This window comes from Elephas maximus, chromosome 16 (assembly GCF_024166365.1).
Source record: "Elephas maximus indicus isolate mEleMax1 chromosome 16, mEleMax1 primary haplotype, whole genome shotgun sequence".
Taxonomy (NCBI): domain Eukaryota; kingdom Metazoa; phylum Chordata; class Mammalia; order Proboscidea; family Elephantidae; genus Elephas; species Elephas maximus.
This window is the reverse complement of record NC_064834.1, coordinates 18,574,690-18,598,693: the sequence shown is the minus strand read 5'-3', so window position 1 is coordinate 18,598,693 and position 24,004 is coordinate 18,574,690. Positions and strand designations below refer to the sequence as shown.

Below are 24,004 nucleotides of genomic sequence, written 5' to 3'. Positions count from 1 at the left end.
GCGGTGTTTACCTGGGCGCCATCCTGGCTACAGCAGATGTGATCGGGCCCCACCCGCTCCGTGCCAGGGCCCCGCTCGACAGCATCTGCTGGTCAGCAGCCCCAGCCCCGGAGAGGTCCTGAGTTCCCTTGTTGACTTTCAGGTGACTTGTTGCACCCACCTTTTTGTTTCTCATTTGCTCATTCATTTATCCAGTCGACAAGGATAGACTCAGACCTATCAAGTAATAGCACTGTACCCCGGAGCACTGCAGGAGTGCCAGATAAGTCGATGCAGCCTCTTTCCTGTTTCTACATGGACAGATAGGGAAGGGGATTTTTTTTATATGTATCCACTGCTGCCGAGTCGATTCCAATTCATAGCGACCCTATACATATATGGAGCGCTGGTGGTGCAGTGGTTAAGACCTCAGGCTGTTAACCAAAAGGTTGGCAGTTGAAATCTACCAGCCACCCCTTGGAAACCCTGTGGGACAGTTCTGCTCTGCCCTGTAGGGCTGCTATGAGTTGGAATCGACTCGATGGCAACAAGTTTTTGGTTATCAGTGAGTATACCTGTTATCAGGAGTTTATTCAGAGATTGCTCTGTGTGTGTGTATTTAAAAAAAAAAACAAAAACCCTGTTGCCATCAAGTCGATTCCAACTCATAGTGACCCTACAGGACAGAGTAGAACTGCCCCATAGGGTTTCCAAGGAGGGCTGGTGGATTCGAACTGTAGACCTTTTGATTAGCAGCCAAGCTCTTAACCACTGTACCACCAGGGTTCCAGGAATACTAATAGTTCGCATTATTGAGTGCCTTCAATGTGCCAGGAAGCGTTCTAATATGTACTTCACAATTAATGCATGTGATCCTCAGACATCCCTATGAGTTAAGTACTTATGATCCCTAATCTACAGATGAGGAAACTGAGGCTCAGAGAGGTTAAGAACCTTGCCCAAAGTCACACAGGAAGAACGTACAGAGCCTAGATTAGCTCCGGACAGTCTGGCTCCAGAGCCCATGCTCGCAAGTGGTCTGCTTTGCTGCAGGATAGTAACATTTGGGCACACAGCACCCTCTAGGTCTCCTGGCAGTGCCCCTGTACCCCTTTATCAGTAGGGTAAGCACCCACTCCTGGGCACTGCTTTAGCTGCTGAGCCCTTACATCCATTTATCTGTGGAATCACTAACGTTACAGCAAGGAGGGGCCTGAGAGCTAAGCAGGCCAAGCCCCTCTTTTCACAGATAGGAAAACTGAGGCTTCCTAAGGCCACATGGCTTTTTAAAGGGAGATCCGCACCAGGATCCCAGGCCCCACTTCCCAGCCACTGGACTCCCATCTTCCAGCACAACTGAATGCCCCCAGGGTATTGCTGTCTCACCCCAGAGCCCCAAAGTCATTCTGGGGGCAGAGTATTTCCCACAAAGCCCTGGTAAGGAGAGAAAGGAGCAAGCCACCGAGAAGGAGCTGGAAGCCTTAGCTATTAGGGATTGGGCCTCAATAGCTCTAGACCTTCTATTCCAGTCCATGACCCACAAAGACCCTGATGAAAGGAGAAGGATTTCTCACTCCGCACACACCTGAACCACTGGTGTGGGGCCAGTGCAGGGGTTTTTGAAGAGGGCCAGGGCAAAAGCCCAATATGTCTTAGGAGAAATGAGTATTTGGATGGTGGTGGTGGTCTAGCCCTCTCTCCAGAGACAACGGTCTCAGGCGAAGACATATTTATGGTGTCTGCTCTTGAACACTGTTACTGTCACTGTGCCAGAAGGGACGCTGTGACCTGGGGGGAGACAGAACACACTTAACAGTTTGGCCCAAGTTCCCAGGGAGGCGAGGGGAGCCGGTTTGCAAGAGGCCTTCCTGCAGACCTGTAGGAGTGAGTTCAGCTGGAGAGCATGGAGGAAGAGGAGGTGAGGCAGGGCTTCCTTTGTCCTTTTATCTATTCAAGAAGCTGGTGTGGCCACATTGAGCCTCTTTCTCTGCTCTGGTGGTTGCTGCACCCCCAAGAGAGTTCAGATCAACTTGGCCTCCAGGGTGTCTTTCCCAAACCCTCTCCCAAAGTTCCGTGGCTTTTGAGACATAGGACATGATATTTATGCTCCTTGGGGAGCGAGATGGGTCTCAGGGCTCCTTGCTACCCTCTGTGAGAGGTAGGAGACGGTCTGGGATAAAGAGACCTCGGTGGGGGCTGGGCTGGGTGGGCTGTGTATCATTGTCGCGCATCCATTCATCAGCAGCTATTCCCTGAGTCCCGTGTGGCCAGCCTCTGGACAAGGCCCTGGGAGACAGTGGTGCACAGACATGGCTGCTCTCCTGAAAGGCACATCTTCCAGGGTGAAGGCGTTATAGAAGGGGTGAGAGGATAGCCACCCCAGGGCAGAGCAGATGTGCCTGGGAGAGGAGTGTCGTGGGCAGAGAGGGAGCCCGGGGTGGGGGCCCCAAGCACAGGCCCTGAGCACATCTGGGAGGGCTTCCTGGGCTGGGGTGTGCTGCCTACAGGAAGCCAGTGGTTACCCATCCAGGGGCCCTGTGCCCACTTCTCGGTGCTGGCTGCAACCTTCAAGACTGTCCAAATCAAGACCAGCTCCTTATTGTACAGCTGGGCAAAGTGAACCTCAGAGGAGTTAAGGAACCACCCACAGGAAATGGACAGAAGGTGTGGACATAGGATGGGGTCTCCTGACTGCCAATCCCATATGTTTTCTGTTTTTTTTTTTATGGGGTTGGGGGAGCCTCAGGAGGAGGTAGTGTGTCCTGGGGCTTTGACATGCCTGGTCTAGCCACAGGCTGCTGCTTGGAGAAAAACCACCAGTTCTCATCAAGGCTCATCCTTCCAAGTGCTGTCACAGGCTGCTGTGGCTTTCACCGTTAGCAAGGGCAGTACGTGCTGGTAAGCAAGACCTCCATCCCTGTGTCCCCCAGAGGTGCCAGGGTCTGACCAGAGAATCCTTCCAACCCTGCTACAGCATTTATAGCTACTGTCCCCATTCAGAGAAGAGTATTCCAGTACAATAGTATATTTCTTATTAGCATCTTCGAGTTTTTTAAATACAAAAGCAAGCATGTAAAACTCTTAAATAATATAAAAATGTGTAAAGCAAAAAGCAAAATTCCTGCCCCTCCACATTCCGAAGTGAATAACCATTGGATGCCTATCCTTCTGGATGTTTCTCCATTAATGTACAAATAGAAATGGGATTATATTGTATAAAGAGTGGTCATAGCTTTACAAATGGGGTTAAGTTCTAAAGTTGGCCAATGAGGCATAAATCACATATAAAAACCAAAAAACCAAACCTGTTGCTTTCAAGCCAATTCGACTCATAGCGACCCTATAGGACAGAGTAGAGCTGCCCCATAGGGTTTCCAAGGCCGTCGCCTTTACAGAAGCAGGCTGCCACATCTTTTCCCCTGCAGAGCAATGGGTAGGTTCAAATTGCCGGCATTTCAGTTACTACTACTCCACTGGGGCTCCCAAATCACAGTCAACATTATCCATTAAACCTCCAAAACCTGACTCTTAGATGCCAAGAACTATCGTAGCATTTTCTTTATCTTGCCAGCGTGGCTCTGCTTTCATTCCTTGGGACTTAGGGAGCCAATGGCTGTGGGGAAGGGTGATCAGGCAAGAACGGGATTTCTCCTGCTGTCTTTAGTGGATTCTGACTGTGTGTTTGAAATCCACTTAGGCTTGTATGCTGAGTGACATTGCTGAACCGGCTGGGCGCTTGTTTTATTTTAGTGTGAGCTGGGTTTTGTAGGCTGGATGTTATTCTTTCGCAGTCCCCAGAGAAATGCATCTGGTGGATGGAGAGGACATGGGATGGGGTCCAACTCTATCACTCACCATGAGCTTGGACAAGCCACTGGGCACTCTGGGCCTCTCTTCACTGTCTTTGAGCAGCCTCTCCAGGGACGTAGGGATTCCAGAGGCTTCCCAACCTATCTGCTCTCCTTTGCAGGGCATCCTGATCACCTGGACAAAGAGATTTAAAGCGAGTGGAGTAGAGGGTGCAGATGTGGTGAAGCTGCTGGACAAAGCCATCAAGAAACGAGGGGTAATTTTTCTCTGGGCCATCTGCCTCTGCCATGCAGAGGTGGTGGGTGTGGGAAGAAGGCCATGCCCTAAAACAGACCAAGGTCCTTTCCAGGGAATGGTAGGGCAGGGGTCTGTGGCCAGAGAGTGTTGTGGCCTTGAGGTCTTAAAGACCTGGGCAGGTGAGTGGGGAGGGTCCACAGAACAGAGGGACAGGCATAGCTGCACATGGAACTCTCAGAAGCACTGCCCAAAGGGAGCTGCGCAAAGGAACCCAGCCCTTGGGCATGTGGGCACCTCGTTCCAATGGTGGAGTGTGGGGTGCAGGGAGTCGTGTCGGCAGGTGCACCCTGCTGTGGTTAGAACCAGGCCAGAGGAGCTGATGGTACAGCTGGCACAGGGATGTAATGGTGTGATTTGAAGAGCAACGTGGTTCCATGTATAAAATGACTCAAAAGAATTTGAAGCCAGATAATTGAGGGGACTGTGCATTTTCCATAATTTAATCACTATACCCTAATCCAGTTAACTTGAGCACCAGCAGTAATGAAACCAGCACCACCAAGAAGGGGAGTGGTAGTCATTAAGACTGGCACTCTCCCACGTGTGGGTAGATGGTGACACCCCCTTACCTGTCCCCAGGACTATGACGCCAACATTGTGGCCGTGGTGAACGACACAGTGGGGACCATGATGACCTGTGGCTACGATGACCAGCATTGTGAAGTTGGCCTGATCATTGGTAACGTCATCCCTCACTCAGCAGACATTTCGAGAAGGCACTGCCTCCTTTCTCAGGTCTGTGTGGTCACAGCTTCCCATCTTGTCTCTCCAAGGCACTGGCACCAATGCTTGCTACATGGAGGAACTGAGGCACATTGACCTGGTGGAAGGCGATGAGGGGAGGATGTGCATCAACACGGAGTGGGGGGCCTTTGGGGACGACGGGTCCCTAGAAGACATCCGGACCGAGTTTGACCGAGAGATAGACCGGGGCTCCCTTAATCCGGGAAAGCAGTTGTGAGTCTCTGACCCTTTCCTCACTAACCACGTAGATAACGAAGGGGGCACTTCACCCAAAGATTTGGGGTGGGAAATGAAAGGGACTTAAAGCCCGTTTGTTGTTGTTAGTTGCTGTTGAGTCAGTTCGACTCATGACCACCCCATGTGTGCTGAGAACTGCTCCACAGGGTATTCAAGGCTGTGACCTTTCAAAGCAGACTGTCAGGCCTTTCTTCTGAGGTACCTCTTGGTGGGTTTGAACCATTAACCTTTTGGTTAATAGTCAAGTACTTAACCATTTGTGCTACCCAGCTGCCCAAACCAGTTGTCGTTGAGTCGATTCCAACTCATGGAGACCCCATGTGTACAGAGTAGAACTGCTTCATAGGCTTTTAAGGCTCTGACCTTTCGTAAGCAGATGGGCCAGGCTTTTCTTCCAAGGCACCTCTAGGTGAGCTTGAACTACCACTCTTGCCACTAGCAGTCAAGCACTTAACTGTTTGCACCACCCAGGATTCTAGTGATGTCCAAAGGGAGAAGCCCTTGCTTGAAAATTGCTTTATCTGTCGCTCCTTAGATTCATAGTTGTGGAATCTGTGGCTTGAAAGAACCTGTTGCCGTTGCCTCTATTCCGACTCATAGTGACCCTATAGGACGGAGTAGAACTGCCCCATAGAGTTTCCGAGGAGCACCTGGTGGATTCGAACTGCTGATGTTTTGGTGAGCAGCTGTAGTGCTTAACCACACCACCGGGGTTTCCGTGACTTGAAAATCACTTTCTAAATAATGTCCTCTTTGATGGCGTCCTGGTGAAACATTCAGAAAATCAAAAGCACAGAAGTATTAGTTAAGGCTAAAAACATTTTTATATATGGTCATCACTAGCGCTGCTACTGAGGGTGAGGAGGCCATGTGGCATGTGGGGCATCTGCTGAGCAAAGGGAGTGTCCATTCATTCAGCACATATTTCTGGAGTGCTTATAGGATCGCTATGAGTCAGAATTGACGCGACAGCATTGGGTTTGTTTTTTTTGGTTTTATATGTGCTGAGGTGTGTGCTAGGCTCCAAGGATAAAAAACAGTGTCTTCTCTTCCAAGACTTTCCGTCTAGATGGGAGGTCAGTCACACATGCAAATACCCATAGTGTGCGTGAACGTGAAAACCATATGCATCAAGGCTCAGGCCTTAGGGAGATGGAGTGTGGAGAAACTTCTTCCCTGTCAAGCCTAGGCCGATGGGTTGGAGGCGATGGGGAACATCAGGCTGGCCAGGCAAGTTGTATTGGACCTCTGTGAGCTCCTGGCTCCAGCAGTAAAGTGACATTATTCAGGCTAGAGTGGATATATTAGCTTCCTAGGGCTGTCCTAACAAAGTGCCACAAATTAGGTGGTTTATAAGGACAGAAATTTATTGTTCTGGAGTCAAGGAGTCTGAACTTAAGGTGTTCACAGGTTAGTTTCTTCTGAGGGCTCTGAGGAAGAATCTGTCCCGTGCCTCTCTCCTAGCTACTGGTGATGGCTGGTGATTTTGGTGTTCCTTGGCTTGTAGACATATCACTCTGGTCTCTGCCTCTGTCTTCATGCCCATCTTCCCTCTGTGTTCTTCTCCCCTTTTATAAGGGACACCATTCACATTGGGTAGGATCCACCATATTCCAGTATGACCACAGGTCAACTGATAACATCTACACAGACCCTGTTTCCAAACAAAGTCACGTTGGCAGGCACCGGGGATTAGGACTTTGAAATATTTTTTTGGAAAATACACTTCAGTCTATAATAGCGGGTATTGCTTCATCCAGGCACTTATGTTCAGAAATGCATACTCAGTTTTCACATTTCTCTGTGATTCCAGCATGTGGCTAGCCGGGTCTGATCAACCCAGCCTTTCAGCTGTCTTAACCTCAGTTTGATGCTGTTGGCCTGTAGAGAGCCTTGAGAGAATGGGCTGGCTTGATATTCCGTCTTTTCTTTTCGATGTTGAAATACACACAAGAACGCACAAAATATTTACTCAACTTCTGTAAGTCCGATTCAGTGATATTGATTACATTCTTGGAGTTGTGCAACTGTTTCCAGTGTCTTTTTCCAAATTATAACATACCTTCAGTGCACTCTAAGCAAAAGCCGCCTCTTTCCCCCTCCCTTCTTGATATTCCATCTTTTCATGTTCACTGACCCTGTTGGCCCAACAGCCCTTATCCTTATGCCACAGAGAAACAGACAGGCGTTTGCTAGTCATTCGGAAACCCATTACCCATCTCAATACTCCAAGCTGGAAAATGAGGCTTTCCACGTGAATTAATAGAATTGCATAAATGGCCAACCCAAGCCTTCATGTCCAGAGGTGGTGGTAAGTTTGTTCTCTCAATGAGAGAAATCCCAAGCTCGTAGACCCCGAGTTGCACATGGACTTTGCAGCCTGAGCCTGGGGCACCAGGCCACGTGCAATCCCTTATCCACAGATCCAAAACTCTAAAAGCCAACTTTTTTTTTCCCCAAGTCTGTTGGTGGTAAAACCTGACCCAACGAATATGAAGCTATTTACTGTGACTGTTTATAAGTAAGTACTGTTGTTGCTGGTACTTGCCATCGAGTTGGCCCCAACTCATGGTAACCCCTCGTACAACGGAATAAAACGCTGCCTGGTCGCACACCATCCCCATGATCATTGGCATGTTTGAGTCCATTGTTGTAACCACTCTGTCAGTCCATCTCATTGAGGGCTTTCCATGCTTTCACTGGCCCTGCACCTCACCAGACGTGAGGTCCTCTTCCAACGATTAGTCTTTCCTGATGATGTGTTCAAAGTAACAATATTCTGTTGTGGTCCATAGGGTTTTCACTGGTTAATTTTTGCACGTGGATCTCCAGGCCTTTCTTCTTAGTCTCTCATCTGGAAGCTCTGCTGAAACCTGGGATGACCCTGCTGGTATTTGAAATACCAATGGCATAGATTCCAGCATCATAGTAACATGCAAACACAGCTCACCCAGTATGACAGACCGACAAATGGGTGGTGGATAAGTTGTACTGCAGACCTATTAATGTGCTTGCCTACAGCGCTGCCTCAGGCACCTCTGGGAGCGTTCTGTGATATATAGCACGTACCCATATTACGTCTAAAATCCTCAAATCACATCCCAAAAAACATCTGACCCAAGGATTTCAGATAAGAGATTATGCACCTATAGTTACTTTCAGTCACTTACTTAGAAATCTCCCTTCTCAGTGGGGCAGGCTACCTGTGGTAACTGAGCAGATATGGCCCGGTCCCTTGTCTGTATCCCTAGGCCCAGTCTGGGAGCCACCTGCAGAGTTGAGTGTAAACCTAGATTTCTTGATTGTTCATCCCTGACTGATTTACTGAATTTCTCTAAAGGGCTAAAGTGTATCCCCAGGCTGAAGTGTGAACTGGGTTCAGAGTTGGCTTGCAGTAGACATTGGGGTTGGGTAGATTGTGGATGGGGTGGACGGGTGGGTGGATGGATGGGTAGATGGGGGGTTGGTAGGTAGGAGGCTGGGAGATGGGTGGGTGGATAAACCAGCAGATGAGTGAAAGAGTGAAAGGTTGGGGTGAAGTCTGTCTTCTCCAGTGCGCTTCCCTGCTTATTGATCACCATAGGTCAGGTCTTGTTAAGAACAGTTCCACTGTGAAAAATTCTCAGCAACAACAAAATAAAATTAAAAAAAAAAAAGTAAAAAGCAATTCCAAGGAGATTACAGGTCCTTGAGTTGCATCATATTTTCCAGGAAATAAGCTGTCAGCCAAAGCTTAGTAAAATTTAGGTCAGGCCAGTTTTGCTGTTCTCTGAGGATCTTGCTTAAGTCTTTGGGTCCTTCCTGTGTTTCTTTTGTGAAATGCCAGGTTCTTCAAAGCCCTTTTGTCTTTTGTGTGCGGGGAAAGGTGTTCCACTTTACTCGTAGGAAAGCCGAGGCACCAGAATAGGAGAAAACTGGCCCAAGGCTCTTTTTTTGAGGTTTGATCTGACTTAGGTTTGAAGTTTTCTGTCCTGTCTGAAAGTGTGAGTCTTCAGGGCCAGCCTCTAGAACCTCCAAGAGGTATCTCTCATTATTTATGGAAAAAAAAAAAAAAATCAAGGATGGCCTTAAAAAACAACAAAAAAACCCCCAAACCAGCTGTTGTTTAGTCAGTTCTGATTCATAGCGACTCCATGTATATGAGTAGAATTGCTCCACAGGGAGTTCAAGGCTACGATCTTTTGGAAGCAGATTGTCAGGCCTTCTTCTGAGGTGCCCTCTGGGTAGGTCTGGTTAGTAGTTGAGTGCTTAACCATTTGTAACGCCCAGGGACTCCTGGTTTTTCATCCATGACTACTTTATTTATTTTTTTATTATTATTAAAAATTTTTTTTAATTTTATTGTTGCTGGGACTGTACACAGCAAAACATAAACCAATTCGACTGTGTCTACATGTACAGTTCAGTGACATTGATTACATTCTTTGAGTTGTGTAACCATTCTCATCCTCCTTTTCTGAGTTATTCCTCCCCAATTAACATAACATACATTCACTGTTCCCAAAGATTCCTATCTTATCTTTCGAGTTACTGTTATCACTCTGATCCCATATAGATAGTTCTTAAAAGAACATAGTACTCAAGGCAGATTTTTTTTTTAATAATTTTTATTGTGCTTTAAGTGAAAGTTTACAAATCAAGTCAGTTTCTCACACAGAAACCCATATATACCTTGCTCCCAGTGTCGTCGAGTTGATTATACCTTGCTACACACTCCCAATTACTCTCCCCCTAATAAGACAGCCCACTCTGTCCGTCCACTCTCTCTTTTCGTGTCCATTTTGCCAGCTTCTAACCCCTTCCACCCTTTCATCTCCCCTCCAGGCAGGAGATGCCAACATAGTTTCAAGTGTCCACCTGATCCAAGAAGCTCACTCCTCACCAGCATCCCTCTCCAACCCATTGTCCAGTCCAATCCCTGTCTGAAGAATTGGCTTCGGGAATGGTTCCTGTCCTGGGCCAACAGGAGGTCTGGGGGCCATGACCACTGGGGTCCTTCTAGTTTCAGTCAAACCATTAAGTCTGGTCTTACGAGAATTTGGGATCTGCATCCCACTGCTCTCCTGCTCCCTCAGGGGTTCTCTGTTGTGTTCCCTATCAGGGCAGTCATCGACTGTAGCCGGGCACCATCTAGTTCTTCTGGTCTCAGGATGACGTAGTCTCTGGTTCATGTGGTCCTTTCTGTCTCTTGGGCTCGTAATCGTCAAGGCAGACATTTTTTACTAGTTAAGCTAAACTGTTGGTTGGTTTTAAGAAGACTTGAGGAGATATTTTTGGTTTAAGGTTTAAAGATTATCTCAGGGCAATAGTTTTAGGGGTTCATCCAACCTTCATGTCTCCAGGAAGGTCTGGAGTCCTTGAGAATTTGAAATTCCATTCTGCATTTTCCCCTTTTGATCAGGATTCTTCTGTAGACTCTTTCATCAAAATGTTCAGTAATGGTAGCTGAGCACCATCCAACCCTTCTGGTCTTATGGCAAAGGAGGGAGTTGCTCATGGAGGCATTTAGCCACACATTCCATATCCTCTGCCAATCCCAACTCTCCTTCTTCCTCTGTTGCTCTAGGCAAGATATTGTTGTGCCTTGGATGGCCACTTGCAAGCTTTTAAGACCCCAGGCGCTACGCAGTGCACTAGGAGGTAGAACAGAAGCACTAAACACATTATTAGGCCAGTTAACCAGGCTGTCCCATGAAGCCATGACCTTCAAACCAAGAAACCAAATCCCATGAGGTTTTTGGTTGTACATATCAGCTTCAGCAGCTAGTCTTTTTGTTGTAAATCTATCTGTCACACAAGTTTCGCCAGTTCATCTTTTTACAGGTGTACAGTTTATAGACAGCAGTAAAAATAATTGGCTGTGCAACTCTACCGATAATGTAATTTTTCCAGCAGCATTAATTGCTCCTTTTCCCCTCCCTCCTGTCCCTGGTAATCACTAATAAACTGGTTTCTATATAGTTGTCTTTTCTAGTCTTTGTATATAAGTGAGGTCATAAAATATTTATCCATCTGTGACTGACTTACTTCACTCAGCATGTCTTCAGGCTCCATCCATATTGTAGCATGTATCAAGACTTCTTTTCTCCCCTTGGCTGAGTAGTTTTCCATTGTACATATGTACCACGTTTTGTTTATCCATTCATCTGTTGATGGGCGTTAAGGTTGTTTCCACCTTTTGGCTGTTGTGAATAGCGCTGCAATAACACTTGTACAAGTCTCAGTTTGGGTCTCTGCATTCAAGTTTTTAGAGTATATACCTAGGAGTGGAATTGCTGGGTCATGTAGTAGTTCTATCTTTAGTTTTTGAGGAACTACCTCACTGTTTTCCGCAAAGGCTGTACCATTTTGCATTCCCATCAGATGGATAAAGATTCCAGTTTCCTCACATCCTCACCAACATTTGTTATTTTCTTTTTTTTTAATGTTAGCCATCCTAGTGGGAGTGAAATGGTATCTCATTATGGTTTTGATTTCCATCTCTCTGGTGGCTAATGACGTTGAGCATCTTTTCACGTCTTCGATGGCTATTTTAACGTCTTCTCTGGTGAAATGTCTATTAAGTCTTTTGCCCATTTTCTGATTGGGTTATACGTCTTTTTGTTCTTACGTTGTTGAAGTTTTATATATATTTTGGTTATTAGATTTTTGTTGTATATATGATTTCTGAAGATATATTCCCAGGCAGTAGCTTGTCTTTTCACTTTTTTGGTAAAGTTTTGATGAACAAAAGTTCTTAATTTTTATGAGGTCCCATTTATTTATTTTGTCTCTTGCTGTTTGTGCTTTTGTTATTGTATTAGATAATCCATTGTTAAAAGTTAGGCCTGACAGTGTTGCACCTGCTATTTCTTCTAAGAATTTTATGGTTTTAGTTTGCACATTTAGGTCCTTAATCCATTTTGAATTTGTTTTTGTGTATGGTGTGAGGTATGGATCCTGTTTTATTTTTCTGGGTGAGGCAGTCCAGTGTTCCCAGCACCAATTATTGAAGAGACTTTTTTTCCCCTTCGAATGGACCTAGCACCCTTGTCAAAAATCAGTTGACCGTAGGCGTGTGAGTTTACTTCCCTTCTTTGGTTTTTAATTCTTGTCCTCCTTCCCCCCTGCCTTCTTGGGCCTCCTGCTCTTCTGTTTTGTGTTTGTGTCCGGAATCTCAAATCCCATTTCCCCCTGATTGCTTGTTTAGTGCGTCCTTCTACGTGCAAGGAGATACCGCCCACAGAATAGCAACAGCCGTGACCATGGTAGCCAACCCTGTAGTTCAGGAGAATTCTTTGGCCTGGTTGGTGGTGGAATAACTCCATATGTTTTCAAGTCCATGCCAAACGCTTTTTCTTATTGCTGCTTGGCTCCCTCCATAGACTCTTTCTGCAGCTCCTATCATGGGTTGCTTGGCCACGACCTCTCCCTCTTCTTTCCCAGGGCTGCTGGTCAGAGCAAGCCCTAGCTGCCAAGGGAGCTCCTCATTGATGTGCAAGTCCTTGCTCATTGCTCTCTTTGTCCAAATATGATCCCTTACCCTCTCTTGCCAGCCTACTTCCCCGGCCCTGTGGGTCTCACCCCTGCCTGCCCACCAGCTGGCAAGGAGGCTGGACACTATGACACTGCCACCCACTGCTGGCTTGGGCGTAGGTGCCTGACCAGTGCTTGCGTGGGTTCACTTGAGCAGAAGGGAAGCATGTGGGTTGGGGAGCCCGGCCAGTCTCCAGGAGCCTTGGCTGGGACTGAGAGAGGCTTGTGGGAAGTGCTGTTTTGTGTCCTGATCCTCTGGTGGGGGTCCTAGGAGCCAGAAAAAAGGACAGATCCCTGGTCTAGGGCCTCCTTTATCCAAAAAAGAGAGTGTCAGGATACATGTATGTAAAAGATACAGAACGGACATACATCATGTAGAACAGGGAGCAGATCATTCTGGGTGTCTTTAGAGGACAGAGTAAAAAGCTGTGGGTCAAAGGGTTTAGCTCATCCTAAGGCGAGCAGCCTTTCCTATTGGCAGGCTGCCCAACATGGGGGACAGGCTGCCTGGAGGGGACAGGAGCTGGAGGTGGACCAGCAGAGGCTGGGCTAGGGATGGGGCTCAGTGGTCCCTAGCATATCAGTATAGCTAACATTTAATGATACTGCCCATGAGAGAGGCAGATCAACACAGGGGTCACTAGAATAGCCTCTGGTGTTAGATTTAACTGGGTTCAAAATGTGGATGTGCAACTTATTAACTCTGGTTGCAGGCAAGCTAAGAAACCTTTCTGTGTCTCAGTTTCCTCATCTGTGAAATGGGGATAATGATAATGCCTACCTCATGGGGTGTAATAAGGATGAAATAAGTTAATACATGTAAAGGGCTTTGAGAAGTGTCGACGTGGAGCAAGGACTGTACTTATTATTAGCCAGGCACTATGGCACTTTGGAGCCCTGATGGCATAGTGGTTAAGTGATACATCCGCTAACCAAAAGGTCAGCAGTTCGAATCCACCAGCCGCTCCTTGGAAACCCTGTGGGGCAATTCTGCACTGTCCTTTAGGTTTGCTGTGGGTCAGAATCGACTGAAAGGCAACGGGTTTGTTTTTTTTTTAATAACACTTTACCTACATTAACCCATTTCTTCCTTCAACACTGTAAACAGACCTTATCATTATCCCCATTATATAGACAGGTGATGAATAGCCCAGTAGGTGGCGGAGCCGGGCTGACTACCATGGCTCCTGCCGGATCTGAGATCTGGTTTGGGGCTGCCCAGAGGCCATTCCCACAAGTGCTGGGGATGGCAACTGGGCTGCTCAGATTCTGAAGGTGCTCTTCTGCCAGGGATCCTTGACACACCCCAGCTGGGGTGGACCTGTCTGGTCCTGTTGGGAGTGGAAACAGTGAGGACTGTGTTTGTAATGAGGCCAAAGTATCTCTGTACCCTGTTTTGAGGGAAGGGTGGGGTGCTTAGGTCTCAGCAGCATCCTTGGCTCTGGGGCTGGTTCCGACTGGAACAGATTGTTCGCTGCGTCAGAGCCAGCTCTGAGTGTGCCAACTGGGCTCCCACAGAGGAAAGGCGGCAGCTCGCGGAGGTCCAGCTGTTCTGGTGTGCCCGCCCAGGGGCTCCTTGAGGCCTGACTCTGACACAGGTGTGGCCTCCGGCACTGGTCCTCGCTGGCCCTCTGCTGGGCCTTCCCCAGTGTGGTCCGGCATCGCTCTCAGGCCCCACATGGAGGCCTCTTCCTGGCAGCCTTGGACTCAGAATGTCTGCTGTAGTCACAGAGCCCACACCCTCACACCACACTGTACACCACACACCACACCAGGGAACACTAGAGCGATTCACTGTCTGTGGCCTATGCCTGAACTGGGCCGGGGCAGTGGATGAGCAGGTTGGCTGAAGCTACTCAGAACCCACCCCTGGGATTTAGGGGGAAGTCAGTAGGGGAGGATTGGGTTCACCAAAGAAAATTCTTGCCCTTTTGGCTGGAAAAGGAGAAAGTGGATTCCAGGGAGGTGACCAAAGAGCGCTCCGATGGTGGCACCACAAGGAGCAGCTCCGTCTCCAGCCCTGTCAGCCTTCCCTGGGAGAAGACACTCATCCTTTCTGAGCTGGGAAATGGCAATAATATTCCCTGGCCGCCTCCTTCCCAGGGGGTTGAGATCTCTCTGATGGCGTGATGGATGTGAAAGCCCTTAAAAAGTATAGCATACAGCTTTGTGTAAATGTCAGAGATTATCATATCCATATTCTGCACATTTCTGTCTGGGGGCTTTCCTGGTATCTGTCCCCCGTCTAGATCTTGATATTGCCATCACCTCCAAGCAGCCTCTCTGCCTGCTGCTGCCCCGTGGTGGTCTCCTCCTGTTGCCCTCCCCAGGCTCAGGTGTGCTGACTGGATAACTCACCGTTTCTGGAATAGGCCCCTGGTCCCTCTCTGCCCCCCGTGGCGTAATCACACGGGTGCGTGATCTTGTAATGAAACTGTCATCCTGTGAGGGGGGGAGGTGGTGCCTTCTTCTCCATGCGTGATTCTCCCATTCACTGTGGCTCTTTGCCTGCTGCTGGGTGTATAGGAAGAACCTGACAAATGCCTGGCGCGCTTGTCTCCTGCAGGTTTGAGAAGATGGTCAGTGGCATGTACATCGGGGAGCTGGTTCGACTGATCCTGGTCAAGATGGCCAAAGAGGGTCTCTTATTTGAAGGGCGGATCACCCCGGAGCTACTTACCAAAGGAAAGTTCAACACCAGCGATGTGTCAGCCATCGAAATGTGGGTACTGCCCCCTCGGGGCTTCCTGGGGTGGCTGTGGGGAGAAGAGCAATAGGTCCCTGTTACCTCTTCAGTCCTGGTTTGGTGGGCTTGCCCCTCAAGAGAGTGTACATGTGTATTTGTAAGAAAGGCCATCTCACAAAACCTATAAAAAACATTATCCTACGATGGTACATTTTTGAAGCATTCTCTTTAAAATCAGGACCAAGATGGTATTATTAGCTTCTGTTCAGCATTGTATGAGAATTCTTAACAAATGTTAAGGGGAGAAAAAAAAAAAGATATTAAAGGTGTAAAAAAAAAAAAGAGGAAATAAAACTGTCCTTATTTGTAGTTGATAATCATCTCTGTGGAACACCTGCAGGAAACTCCAGACAAGTGAATAGAAATAACAGGAGGGGTTAGCAAGGTGTCTGGAGAGTAAGATGCCAAGGTCAATTGTATTTCTGTATGTGGGCAACAATTAAGATATGTGAACATACATCTTTTTAAACAAAGTTTTTATTTCAGAATAGTTTTAGAGTTACAGAAAAGCTGTGAATGTCAGACAGAGACTTCCCAGATACCCCTCACCCCATTTCCCCTATTGTTAATGTCTAACATTACTAAAAAAACCCATTGCCATAGAGTCAATTCTGACTCATGACAGCCCTAGAGGACAGAGTAGAACTGCGTCATAGGGTTTCCAAGGAGTGGTTGGTGGATTCGAACTGCCAACCTTTTGGTAGGCAGCTGAGTTTATAACCCTCTGTTCCACCAGGGCTCCCCTAACAGTATTAAGGTACATAAAAAAAGATATACGTGTGTGTGTATATATTTTTTAAGACACTGTTGATGGTAGAAACAAAATTATAAAGTACCTCAGAGTGACTGAATCTAACAAAAGATATGCAGTGTCTGTATGCAGAAAATTTAAGAACCTTACAGACCCCAAGAGTGGGAGATTCCCTTGAGCCTCCTGGGCACTGAACCCTGTGGGGAGGTAGCTGTTTCTCCAACTCTCTCAGAGACTCTAGGATGTGGAGCACATCTTTCCACACACCTGGAATGTTATAAGCCAGTGCAGTAGTGTTTTTCCTACTCCGCAGTATTTCTCACGCCAGAGAACCCTGCTCATGCTCTTATGTTTTGACTGTCCTAGTCACTAGGCCTTCGAACCAATTCTTACCTCATACAGTGTTGACCTCTAACCTCACAGGAATAAGGAAGGCCTCCACAATGCCAAAGAAATCCTGACCCGTCTGGGAGTGGAACCGTCTCATGACGACTGTATTTCAGTCCAGCACGTGTGCGCCATTGTCACGTTTCGCTCGGCCAACCTGGTGGCTGCAACGCTGGGTGCCATCTTGTGCCGCCTTCGTGATAACAAGGGCACACCCAGGCTGCGGACTACGGTTGGTGTCGACGGATCTCTATACAAGATGCACCCACAGTGAGTCTGCCCTTTGCTGTAATTGGCACTCAGTACCCATCTGGGCTAAGGACCTTCTCTGGAGGTCAGACTTTTGCACCCAGCGAACGTTTTTGGCAGACAAGGCCATACCTAGTTCTAGGCAGAAAGGTCAGATGGCATTTTAGTAATAACTAGCCCAAATAACCAGTAAGATGCAGCCAAGTGGCCTCAGAGGAAGTACTGATAATTCTTATGTCAGTGATAATCGTTCCTTTGTTGTCCGTCTGAATGAAGAAATATGTGTTGCCCACTTGGGAAGAATCTGGCCCTCAGCGGATTCTCACTGCTATTGCTTCTGCACTTCCCTGTCCTCTGTCCTCATTTCAAAAGCCTTACTGGAGATTTCTGCATCTGCCAGCAGAAGTGCTGTGTGGAGTGTGTCTGTGTCTTGAATCCTCTTGCTTGTTCACATATCATCAGTGACCTTCATCCTCGTTATAGTTTGAGTCAAGGGCACAGTGCCCACCTTCTTGTGTTTGAAGCTCCCGTTAAAATCCCCCAGAGCCTTAGACATTACTTTTTAAAATGGACAACTTGTTGACACTTTGCTCCAGAGAGCCAAAGAGAAGTTAAGTTGTAAGTAGTCCATGGATTTTGGGGGCAAGAGAGTGCAAGGATTTGCAACATCACATTTTTTTTAAATGATAACTTTGGTAAGTTCTTATTTCAGAAGTAATACATATTCAATATAGAATCTTTAGGTAGTTCAAAACATTACAAAGAGAATAGAAGTCATTCTTCACCCCACTCTCTAGTGTTGACGACTGTTAACATTTTGGGGTTCATTTCCCAGACTGTTCTTTGGGCAGGCAGCCTTCGATACTTAACAACTGACCACAGACTTTGAGAAAAGTGTATGTCACATCAAGTTTTGTCCGAAAGTCCTCTTCAAGCCACTAAGAAGCACCCAGACCCTTAGGGGAAAGGTGGATAAAGCCGTCAGAATAAAAAGCAAGAGCGATTATTTATGGAACCCTTACTCAGCTCTGGTTACTAATCTAAGAGTTATAATTAACCCATTTAGCTCCCTCCTCATCACCATCAACCAGATACCATCATCCTCATTCACTCCAAAGTTAAGTAACAAGCTCAAGGTCACCTGATTTGGACATGGTAGTAAGGCTCACACTTGTTTCCAGATCTGTCTGGTTTTCGAACACTGCCACTGATCACAATGCTATGTTGCCTTCCTGTCGTGCGGACGACACAATCCTTTTTTGGACCCTGAGTTTTCTGTATTTGATATACTCATGTAATAATGAAAATCCTCTCCTTTAATATGTAATTATGGGTGATTTCCTTTTTCCCCAGTCTACATTTGCTGACTTTCCTATGGTAGGTATATATGACTTGTGTAATGAAAAAAGTAAGTGTAGAAAATGAAATTAAAGTGTGGAAAAAGAAAGAGGTACCAGAGAGGTTCCTGGCAAATGGCTCAGTCCAACTATGGTGGCATGTCCATCCCTCTGCCCCACCCCCAGGTATTCCCGGCGTTTCCACAAGACCCTGAGGCGCCTGGTGCCGGACTCAGATGTGCGTTTCCTACTGTCGGAGAGCGGCAGTGGCAAGGGAGCCGCCATGGTGACCGCAGTGGCTTACCGCCTGGCCGAGCAGCACCGGCAGATCGAGGAGACCCTGGCCCACTTCCGCCTCACCAAGGAGATGCTGATGGAGGTGAAGAAGCGGATGCGGGCTGAGATGGAGTTGGGACTGAAGAAGGCGACCCATGAGAAGGCCACTGTCAAGATGCTGCCCTCCTTTGTCCGGAGCACTCCAGATGGGACTGGTGAGGGCCCTGTTGGGGGCTGACGTCCGCCTCGCGCTCACACCAACAACCCAGTCACAGTGGGTTGGAGGAGGTTGGATTCTCTAATGGATGAATTTGCACCTGGGATGTATGATTTTGGCAAGAGGTGGAAACTAACTCAAACCCCGTTTCCTTTTACCATGGATTTGCCCTGCTTGGGCCTCCCAGGCAAGCACCATCTCGAAAACCTCCCAGCCACGCCCTGAATCAGAAACCAGTGCCAGTTGCCCTCGAATTGTCTCTGACTCATGGCGACCCCACATATGTCAGACTCGAACTGTGCTCCATAGGGTTTTCAGTGACCGATTTTTCAGAAGTAGGTCGTCAGGCCTTTCTTCCAAGGCTCCTCTGGGTGGACTCAAACTGCCAACCTTTTATTAGCAGCTGAGCACGTTCATCATTTGCACTAAATGAGAAAGTATTCTTAAAAGAAAGGAACTGCACAAGCTTGTAGTACTCAGATTGTTCTAGGTTCTCTCAGCAACATGGTGAACCAGGAAAAGAGTAGACACCCAATGCCTGAGTCTGTGAGGAAGGAAGGCATTGAATCTAGACCCTTCCTAAATCCTGACAACATGTGCATGAGGCAGATGGGAGCCTGGGGATTTGTACATCCAGGCAGATTGGAGAACGGAAGCCAACCCTTAACGTTCACCTGGCTGGTTCTCATTGGAGCTAAGTGCCTTGGGGAATCTGAAGGGCTTCTCGGGTGGGTCCTTGGAGTAAAGAATATTTATGATATGAGTATTTCTGATATCTGAGTTATTTATTATTGTATTATAAACCACCCTCAAACTTAGTGCCTTAAAACAGCAACCGTTGTTTATTGCTCCCAAGTCCATGGGTCAGCGGAATAGTTCTATTCACCTGGCCCAGGCTCGGCTGATCTCCACTGGACTCCTGTGTCTATGGTCAGCTGAATGGCCTCCATCATGTGCCTGGCAGCGAGCGCTCTGCCCACTGGGGTGCCTGGCCATCTGCCTTAAGCTCCACCTAACCACCGGGCTTGTTCACATGGTGGCAGCAAGGTCCAAACGGGAGAGTGAACATGGCAAAGCCACTTGGATGCCTAGGCTGAGGACTGGCACAGCTTCTCTTCTGCCACACACTGTTGGCCAGAGCAAGTCATAAGGCCCGCCCAGACTCAAGGGGGAATCCTGGGTGGTGCAGCAGTTAACGGGCTTGGCTGCTAACTGGAAGGTTGGAGGTTTGAGTTCACCCAGAGGCAGGCACTTCAGAAGAAAGGCCTGGCGACCTACTTCTGGAAAATCAGCCATTGAAAGCCCTGTGGAGCACAGTTCTACTCTGACACACATGGGGTCACCATGAGTTGTAGTCAACTCCACAGCAAGAGGAGGAGAAATAGACTTCACATTTTGATGGGCGAAACTGCAAAATCACATAGCAGAGAAGCCTGGAAGCACAGAAGGGAATAATTGTGGCTAATTTTACAAACAATCCACATACTGACCTAAATTACTACTTTTCATATGAGGTTTCTTAAAATCAGGGCTTCATTGCCAGGCTTTCTTATTAACCTTGGTAAAGTTTGTTTGTTTATTTATTGTGACAAGTGGCTCATGTCCTTCCAGTGTGGCTCCAGGGCTGGAAGTGTGTGGTGCTCAGTGATTTGGTGCCTGGGCTGCCTGCTGGAGGGAGGGAAGAGGGGCAGTGTCAGATGGTGGAGGACTTGCAGCTTCTCCCTTGTGTTTTTTTTTTAGCATAGGGGTTAAAACCCTGAAAGTCTAGAGTCTTGGGGTTACCAGCTACTGGGGGACTTAGCTGTTTTTGACACTCTTTATGTTCCTATATACAATAGAGCACGGTGACTTCTTGGCCCTCGACCTTGGAGGAACGAACTTCCGCGTCCTGCTGGTGAAGATCCGCAGTGGGAAGAAGAGGACAGTGGAAATGCACAACAAGATCTACACCATTCCCATTGAAGTCATGCAGGGCACCGGGGAAGAGGTGAGGCAGTTCCGCCTGTACACCACGGCGGGGTGCATCACTCACCCGGTCAGTGGCCTGGGTAGTCCCCCACACCCACTGTGTGGTGCCCGAGCTGTGCACTTGTGGCCTGAGGCATTGGGGCACCTGTCAGCCATGCCTGGCTTATGGCACTTAGGTGGCTGCAAAGACCCTGGAGAAGGGGGCTTGTTCTGCATGTGTCAGGAGTGTGTGTGTGTGCGTGTGTGCATGTATGTGTGTGTGAGTACATGGTATGCATATGTGTGTATAGGCATGTGTATGTGTGCACACGTGTATGAATGGGTATGTACGCGTGCATGTGTGACTGCATATGTGTATGCATGTGCGTGTGAGCGTCCGTGTGCTTGTGTGCATATGCATATATGTTTGAGTGTATATGTGCACATGTGTGTATATGTGTTTGAGTGTATATGTGTGTATTGTGTGTATGCGTGTATACTTGTGCCTATGCACTGAAAGTGTGAAACGAGAGGGAACACGGGTAACCCCTTCTTTTCTCCTAAAGCTGTTTGACCACATCGTTTCCTGCATCTCCGACTTCCTGGACTACATGGGCATCAAAGGCCCCAGAATGCCTTTGGGCTTCACCTTCTCCTTTCCCTGCAAGCAGGAAAGCTTGGATGCGGTGAGTCTCTTGCCTCCAGGCCTCAGATATTGGGCAGCACTGGCTCCCCTATGGCCGGTGTGGACTGGCTCTTAAGGCCTCTTCTGTCTCTGCTTCATCCCTAGATGTCTGGGACTAGCCCACATGTCCCAGCGGGTTGACCGAGGCTTTATTTCACACTCTCTGTGTGTCTTAAGGCTCTTTTCTACTTTTTCTTATCATTTAAAGCATTCACCTCTTTGGGAAGCCTTCTGGTCCCCCAGGCAAAAAAAAACCCTCACCCTTTGTTGCCAGTTCCTTTGACTGTTGCCTAGATTGTAGCACTTCTTACACAATTGTTAGTGACCATGTCTTTTCTGCTATGTTGTAAGCTTCTTGAGCAAGGGCCTGTTTCCCCCTTACTCCCTTCCCAAGGTCATATCAGAGGAGACATTTAATAAATGTTTGTTGAACAAATGGGGTGAAAAGGGGCCTGGGATCAGGGCTTGAGCTCCTGCTGAGTCCTAAGTGCTGGGTACAGAGCTGAAGGATATAATCCCTGACCCAGGGACCCACTGTCCAGTGGGGAAGCCACACCCTTGCACCAGCAGCTCCCACACTGTACCTGTGAAGCTGAGGTGTGTTTAGGGTATATTCCAGGCAGCGGAAACCAGTTATGCAGAGTCATGGAGGTAAGATGGAGCCTGTCCTTTTGGAAAAGCCTCAGGTAGCTGTATGTGTCACAGTTGGGTGTGGCCAGGGAGAAGGCCCTAGAGGTCGGAGGTGACCTCAGATCACACAGGGCCTAAGGCCAGGGTTTGTGGCATGTGACCCTCCGTGTTAGGAGAGCTAGGTAAACCAGCTAATCCAGTCACATTGGTGACTTGGGACTTTTTTCTCCTTAAGCCCTATTAAAAAAGCCCTATTAGACCTCAGGAAATGGATCCATATGAACTTGTTTTTCCGCAGCTTTCAAAGGCCGAGGTGACTTTTGAAAGCAGTTCACTTATTCTGTCACCTGGTACTCATCATAGTGAGTACACAGTCATAGCACTTTTTTCCCGGCAAGTGTATAACTTTAGTCCAGCCAAGTCTAAAGAGCCCACAGCGTCACTAAAAACTTGCATTTCTTCATGTACATTGTCAGCAAACTTGTCTTCAGGGGAAACTGGTTGGTTATCCCAAGTGCTAAGAATCAGAAGAACTGGGGTCTAGTCCTAGCACTGCCCCTTGCTGAATGAACTTGGACACATCATTAACCTTCCATAGCTCAGTTTCTCCATCTCTAAAATGGGGTTGTAAACCAGGCTGGTGTGAGAATAGTGGGCCTGCGGAGGACTGGCATTTCATGTTTTATCGGTTTTTGCTTTGGGTGTCTGAGCACAGGCCTTGCTATAAGCTCTCAGCAGGTGTTGACTCAGGAGGGAGGGCGTGAAATTTTGTATTCTGCCCGGGAAGGTTAATTGCACTTGACTCTACTGGTACCTTTCATATTTCAGGGTATCTTGATCACCTGGACAAAGGGCTTCAAGGCAACTGACTGTGTGGGGCACGATGTAACCACCCTACTAAAGGATGCAATAAAAAGGAGAGAGGTAACTATAAAAAATATATATATTTTAAAGTCTTTATGGGGGGAAGGCGTTATACAAATGGTACTTGTTTGTTGTAAAGAATTCAAGCAATATAGAAACACATGACTTAGGTAATAAAAGGTTCCCATTTCCTCACTCTCCTGTCAGCAGTAAAGCCAGGTTTAACAGTTTTACCTTGTTAAGGATAATTTAAGACACATGAACTCTTGACGCATACAAATGGAAAAGAGAAAAGCAGCCCCTAACAGCCTGGAGCTGGTTTGGCCTTGTCACTTAGGCCTTGGCGTTGCTGGGAGCTGTCCTTCGTGTTCACTTCTTAACCATAAACAATTTTACAGAGCACGGACGTCATACATGGTCACTCTGTAACCATGATGGATTATGACAAAAATAAATCAACTCCATAATCATGTCAGAATTCTGAACATTGTACAAACATCCCCCTCTCCTGATTACTGCTTACTTTACCAGTTACAGCTTTAGCCTCACGTCATTCCCCTGGCTTCTAGATAAGATTTATTAAGACACTCAATCATATATAATTGTCCCTGCTCCCTGGCAGCGCCCGATCCAGAGCGCAGCTCTGCTTCTTTGAGCATAGCCCCTATCAACAAAAGAAAAAAAAATTTTTTTTTTTTTCCTTAACGCAGGCCCAAATCCTGTGAATTCCAATACGTGCTTTCTGACTGAGATCCCCACAGTGTCCCCTGGTGTGTGTTCTCTTGCACTGCAACGAGTCAGTAACCCAACTGCTCGCCTACAGTGGTTACGAGCTACAGCGGCTAACCAAAAGCTCCGCAGCTGGAATCCCTCAGCTGCTCCTTGGAAACCCCATGAGGCAGTTCTACTCTGCCATATAGGGTCGCTATGAGTCGGAATTGACTCGACGACAGTGGGTTTGGTTTTTTTAATTTTTTGTTTGTTTTTTGCTCACTACGTTTGTGTTTTTGGTGATCTTTGGCTGAAGGACATTGACAGAGTATACAGTGAAAAATGTCAAAAGTTTTATGTAACTCATTAATTAATTAGGGAATCAGTAAGAAGTAAAAACAAGCAAACAAGTCAGTTCAAAGGACAGTCCAAAGAGCAAATATATAGGCAACCAGGAACGCTGGAGGGGATGTGTTTGAGGTGGGTGGCTCGGAGCAGGGGTCACTTGCTCTCTCACCTGGCAAAATTTATTTGCATCTCTACGGATAAGAATAACTTAGAACTCATATTACTATCAGTTTTCTACAACTTAAAAAATTATAGCTCAAAAATAATGAAAGGC

General features: G+C 47.4%; 1 protein-coding gene across 3 annotated transcripts in view; it reads left to right on the top strand.

The window, feature by feature from the left end:
* HK1 (hexokinase 1) overlaps positions 1 to 24,004 on the top strand; it is an 83,051-nt gene that overhangs the window by 45,128 nt on the left and 13,919 nt on the right. For all 3 annotated transcript variants that reach the window (XM_049855789.1, XM_049855788.1, XM_049855790.1), the window contains 9 exons: positions 3,950 to 4,045; positions 4,666 to 4,765; positions 4,860 to 5,043; positions 15,149 to 15,304; positions 16,503 to 16,736; positions 18,239 to 18,543; positions 20,384 to 20,532; positions 21,059 to 21,178; positions 22,636 to 22,731. In XM_049855789.1, coding sequence (XP_049711746.1) covers positions 3,950 to 4,045; positions 4,666 to 4,765; positions 4,860 to 5,043; positions 15,149 to 15,304; positions 16,503 to 16,736; positions 18,239 to 18,543; positions 20,384 to 20,532; positions 21,059 to 21,178; positions 22,636 to 22,731 — 1,440 coding nt within the window. The remainder of the gene's footprint in view (positions 1 to 3,949; positions 4,046 to 4,665; positions 4,766 to 4,859; positions 5,044 to 15,148; positions 15,305 to 16,502; positions 16,737 to 18,238; positions 18,544 to 20,383; positions 20,533 to 21,058; positions 21,179 to 22,635; positions 22,732 to 24,004) is intronic.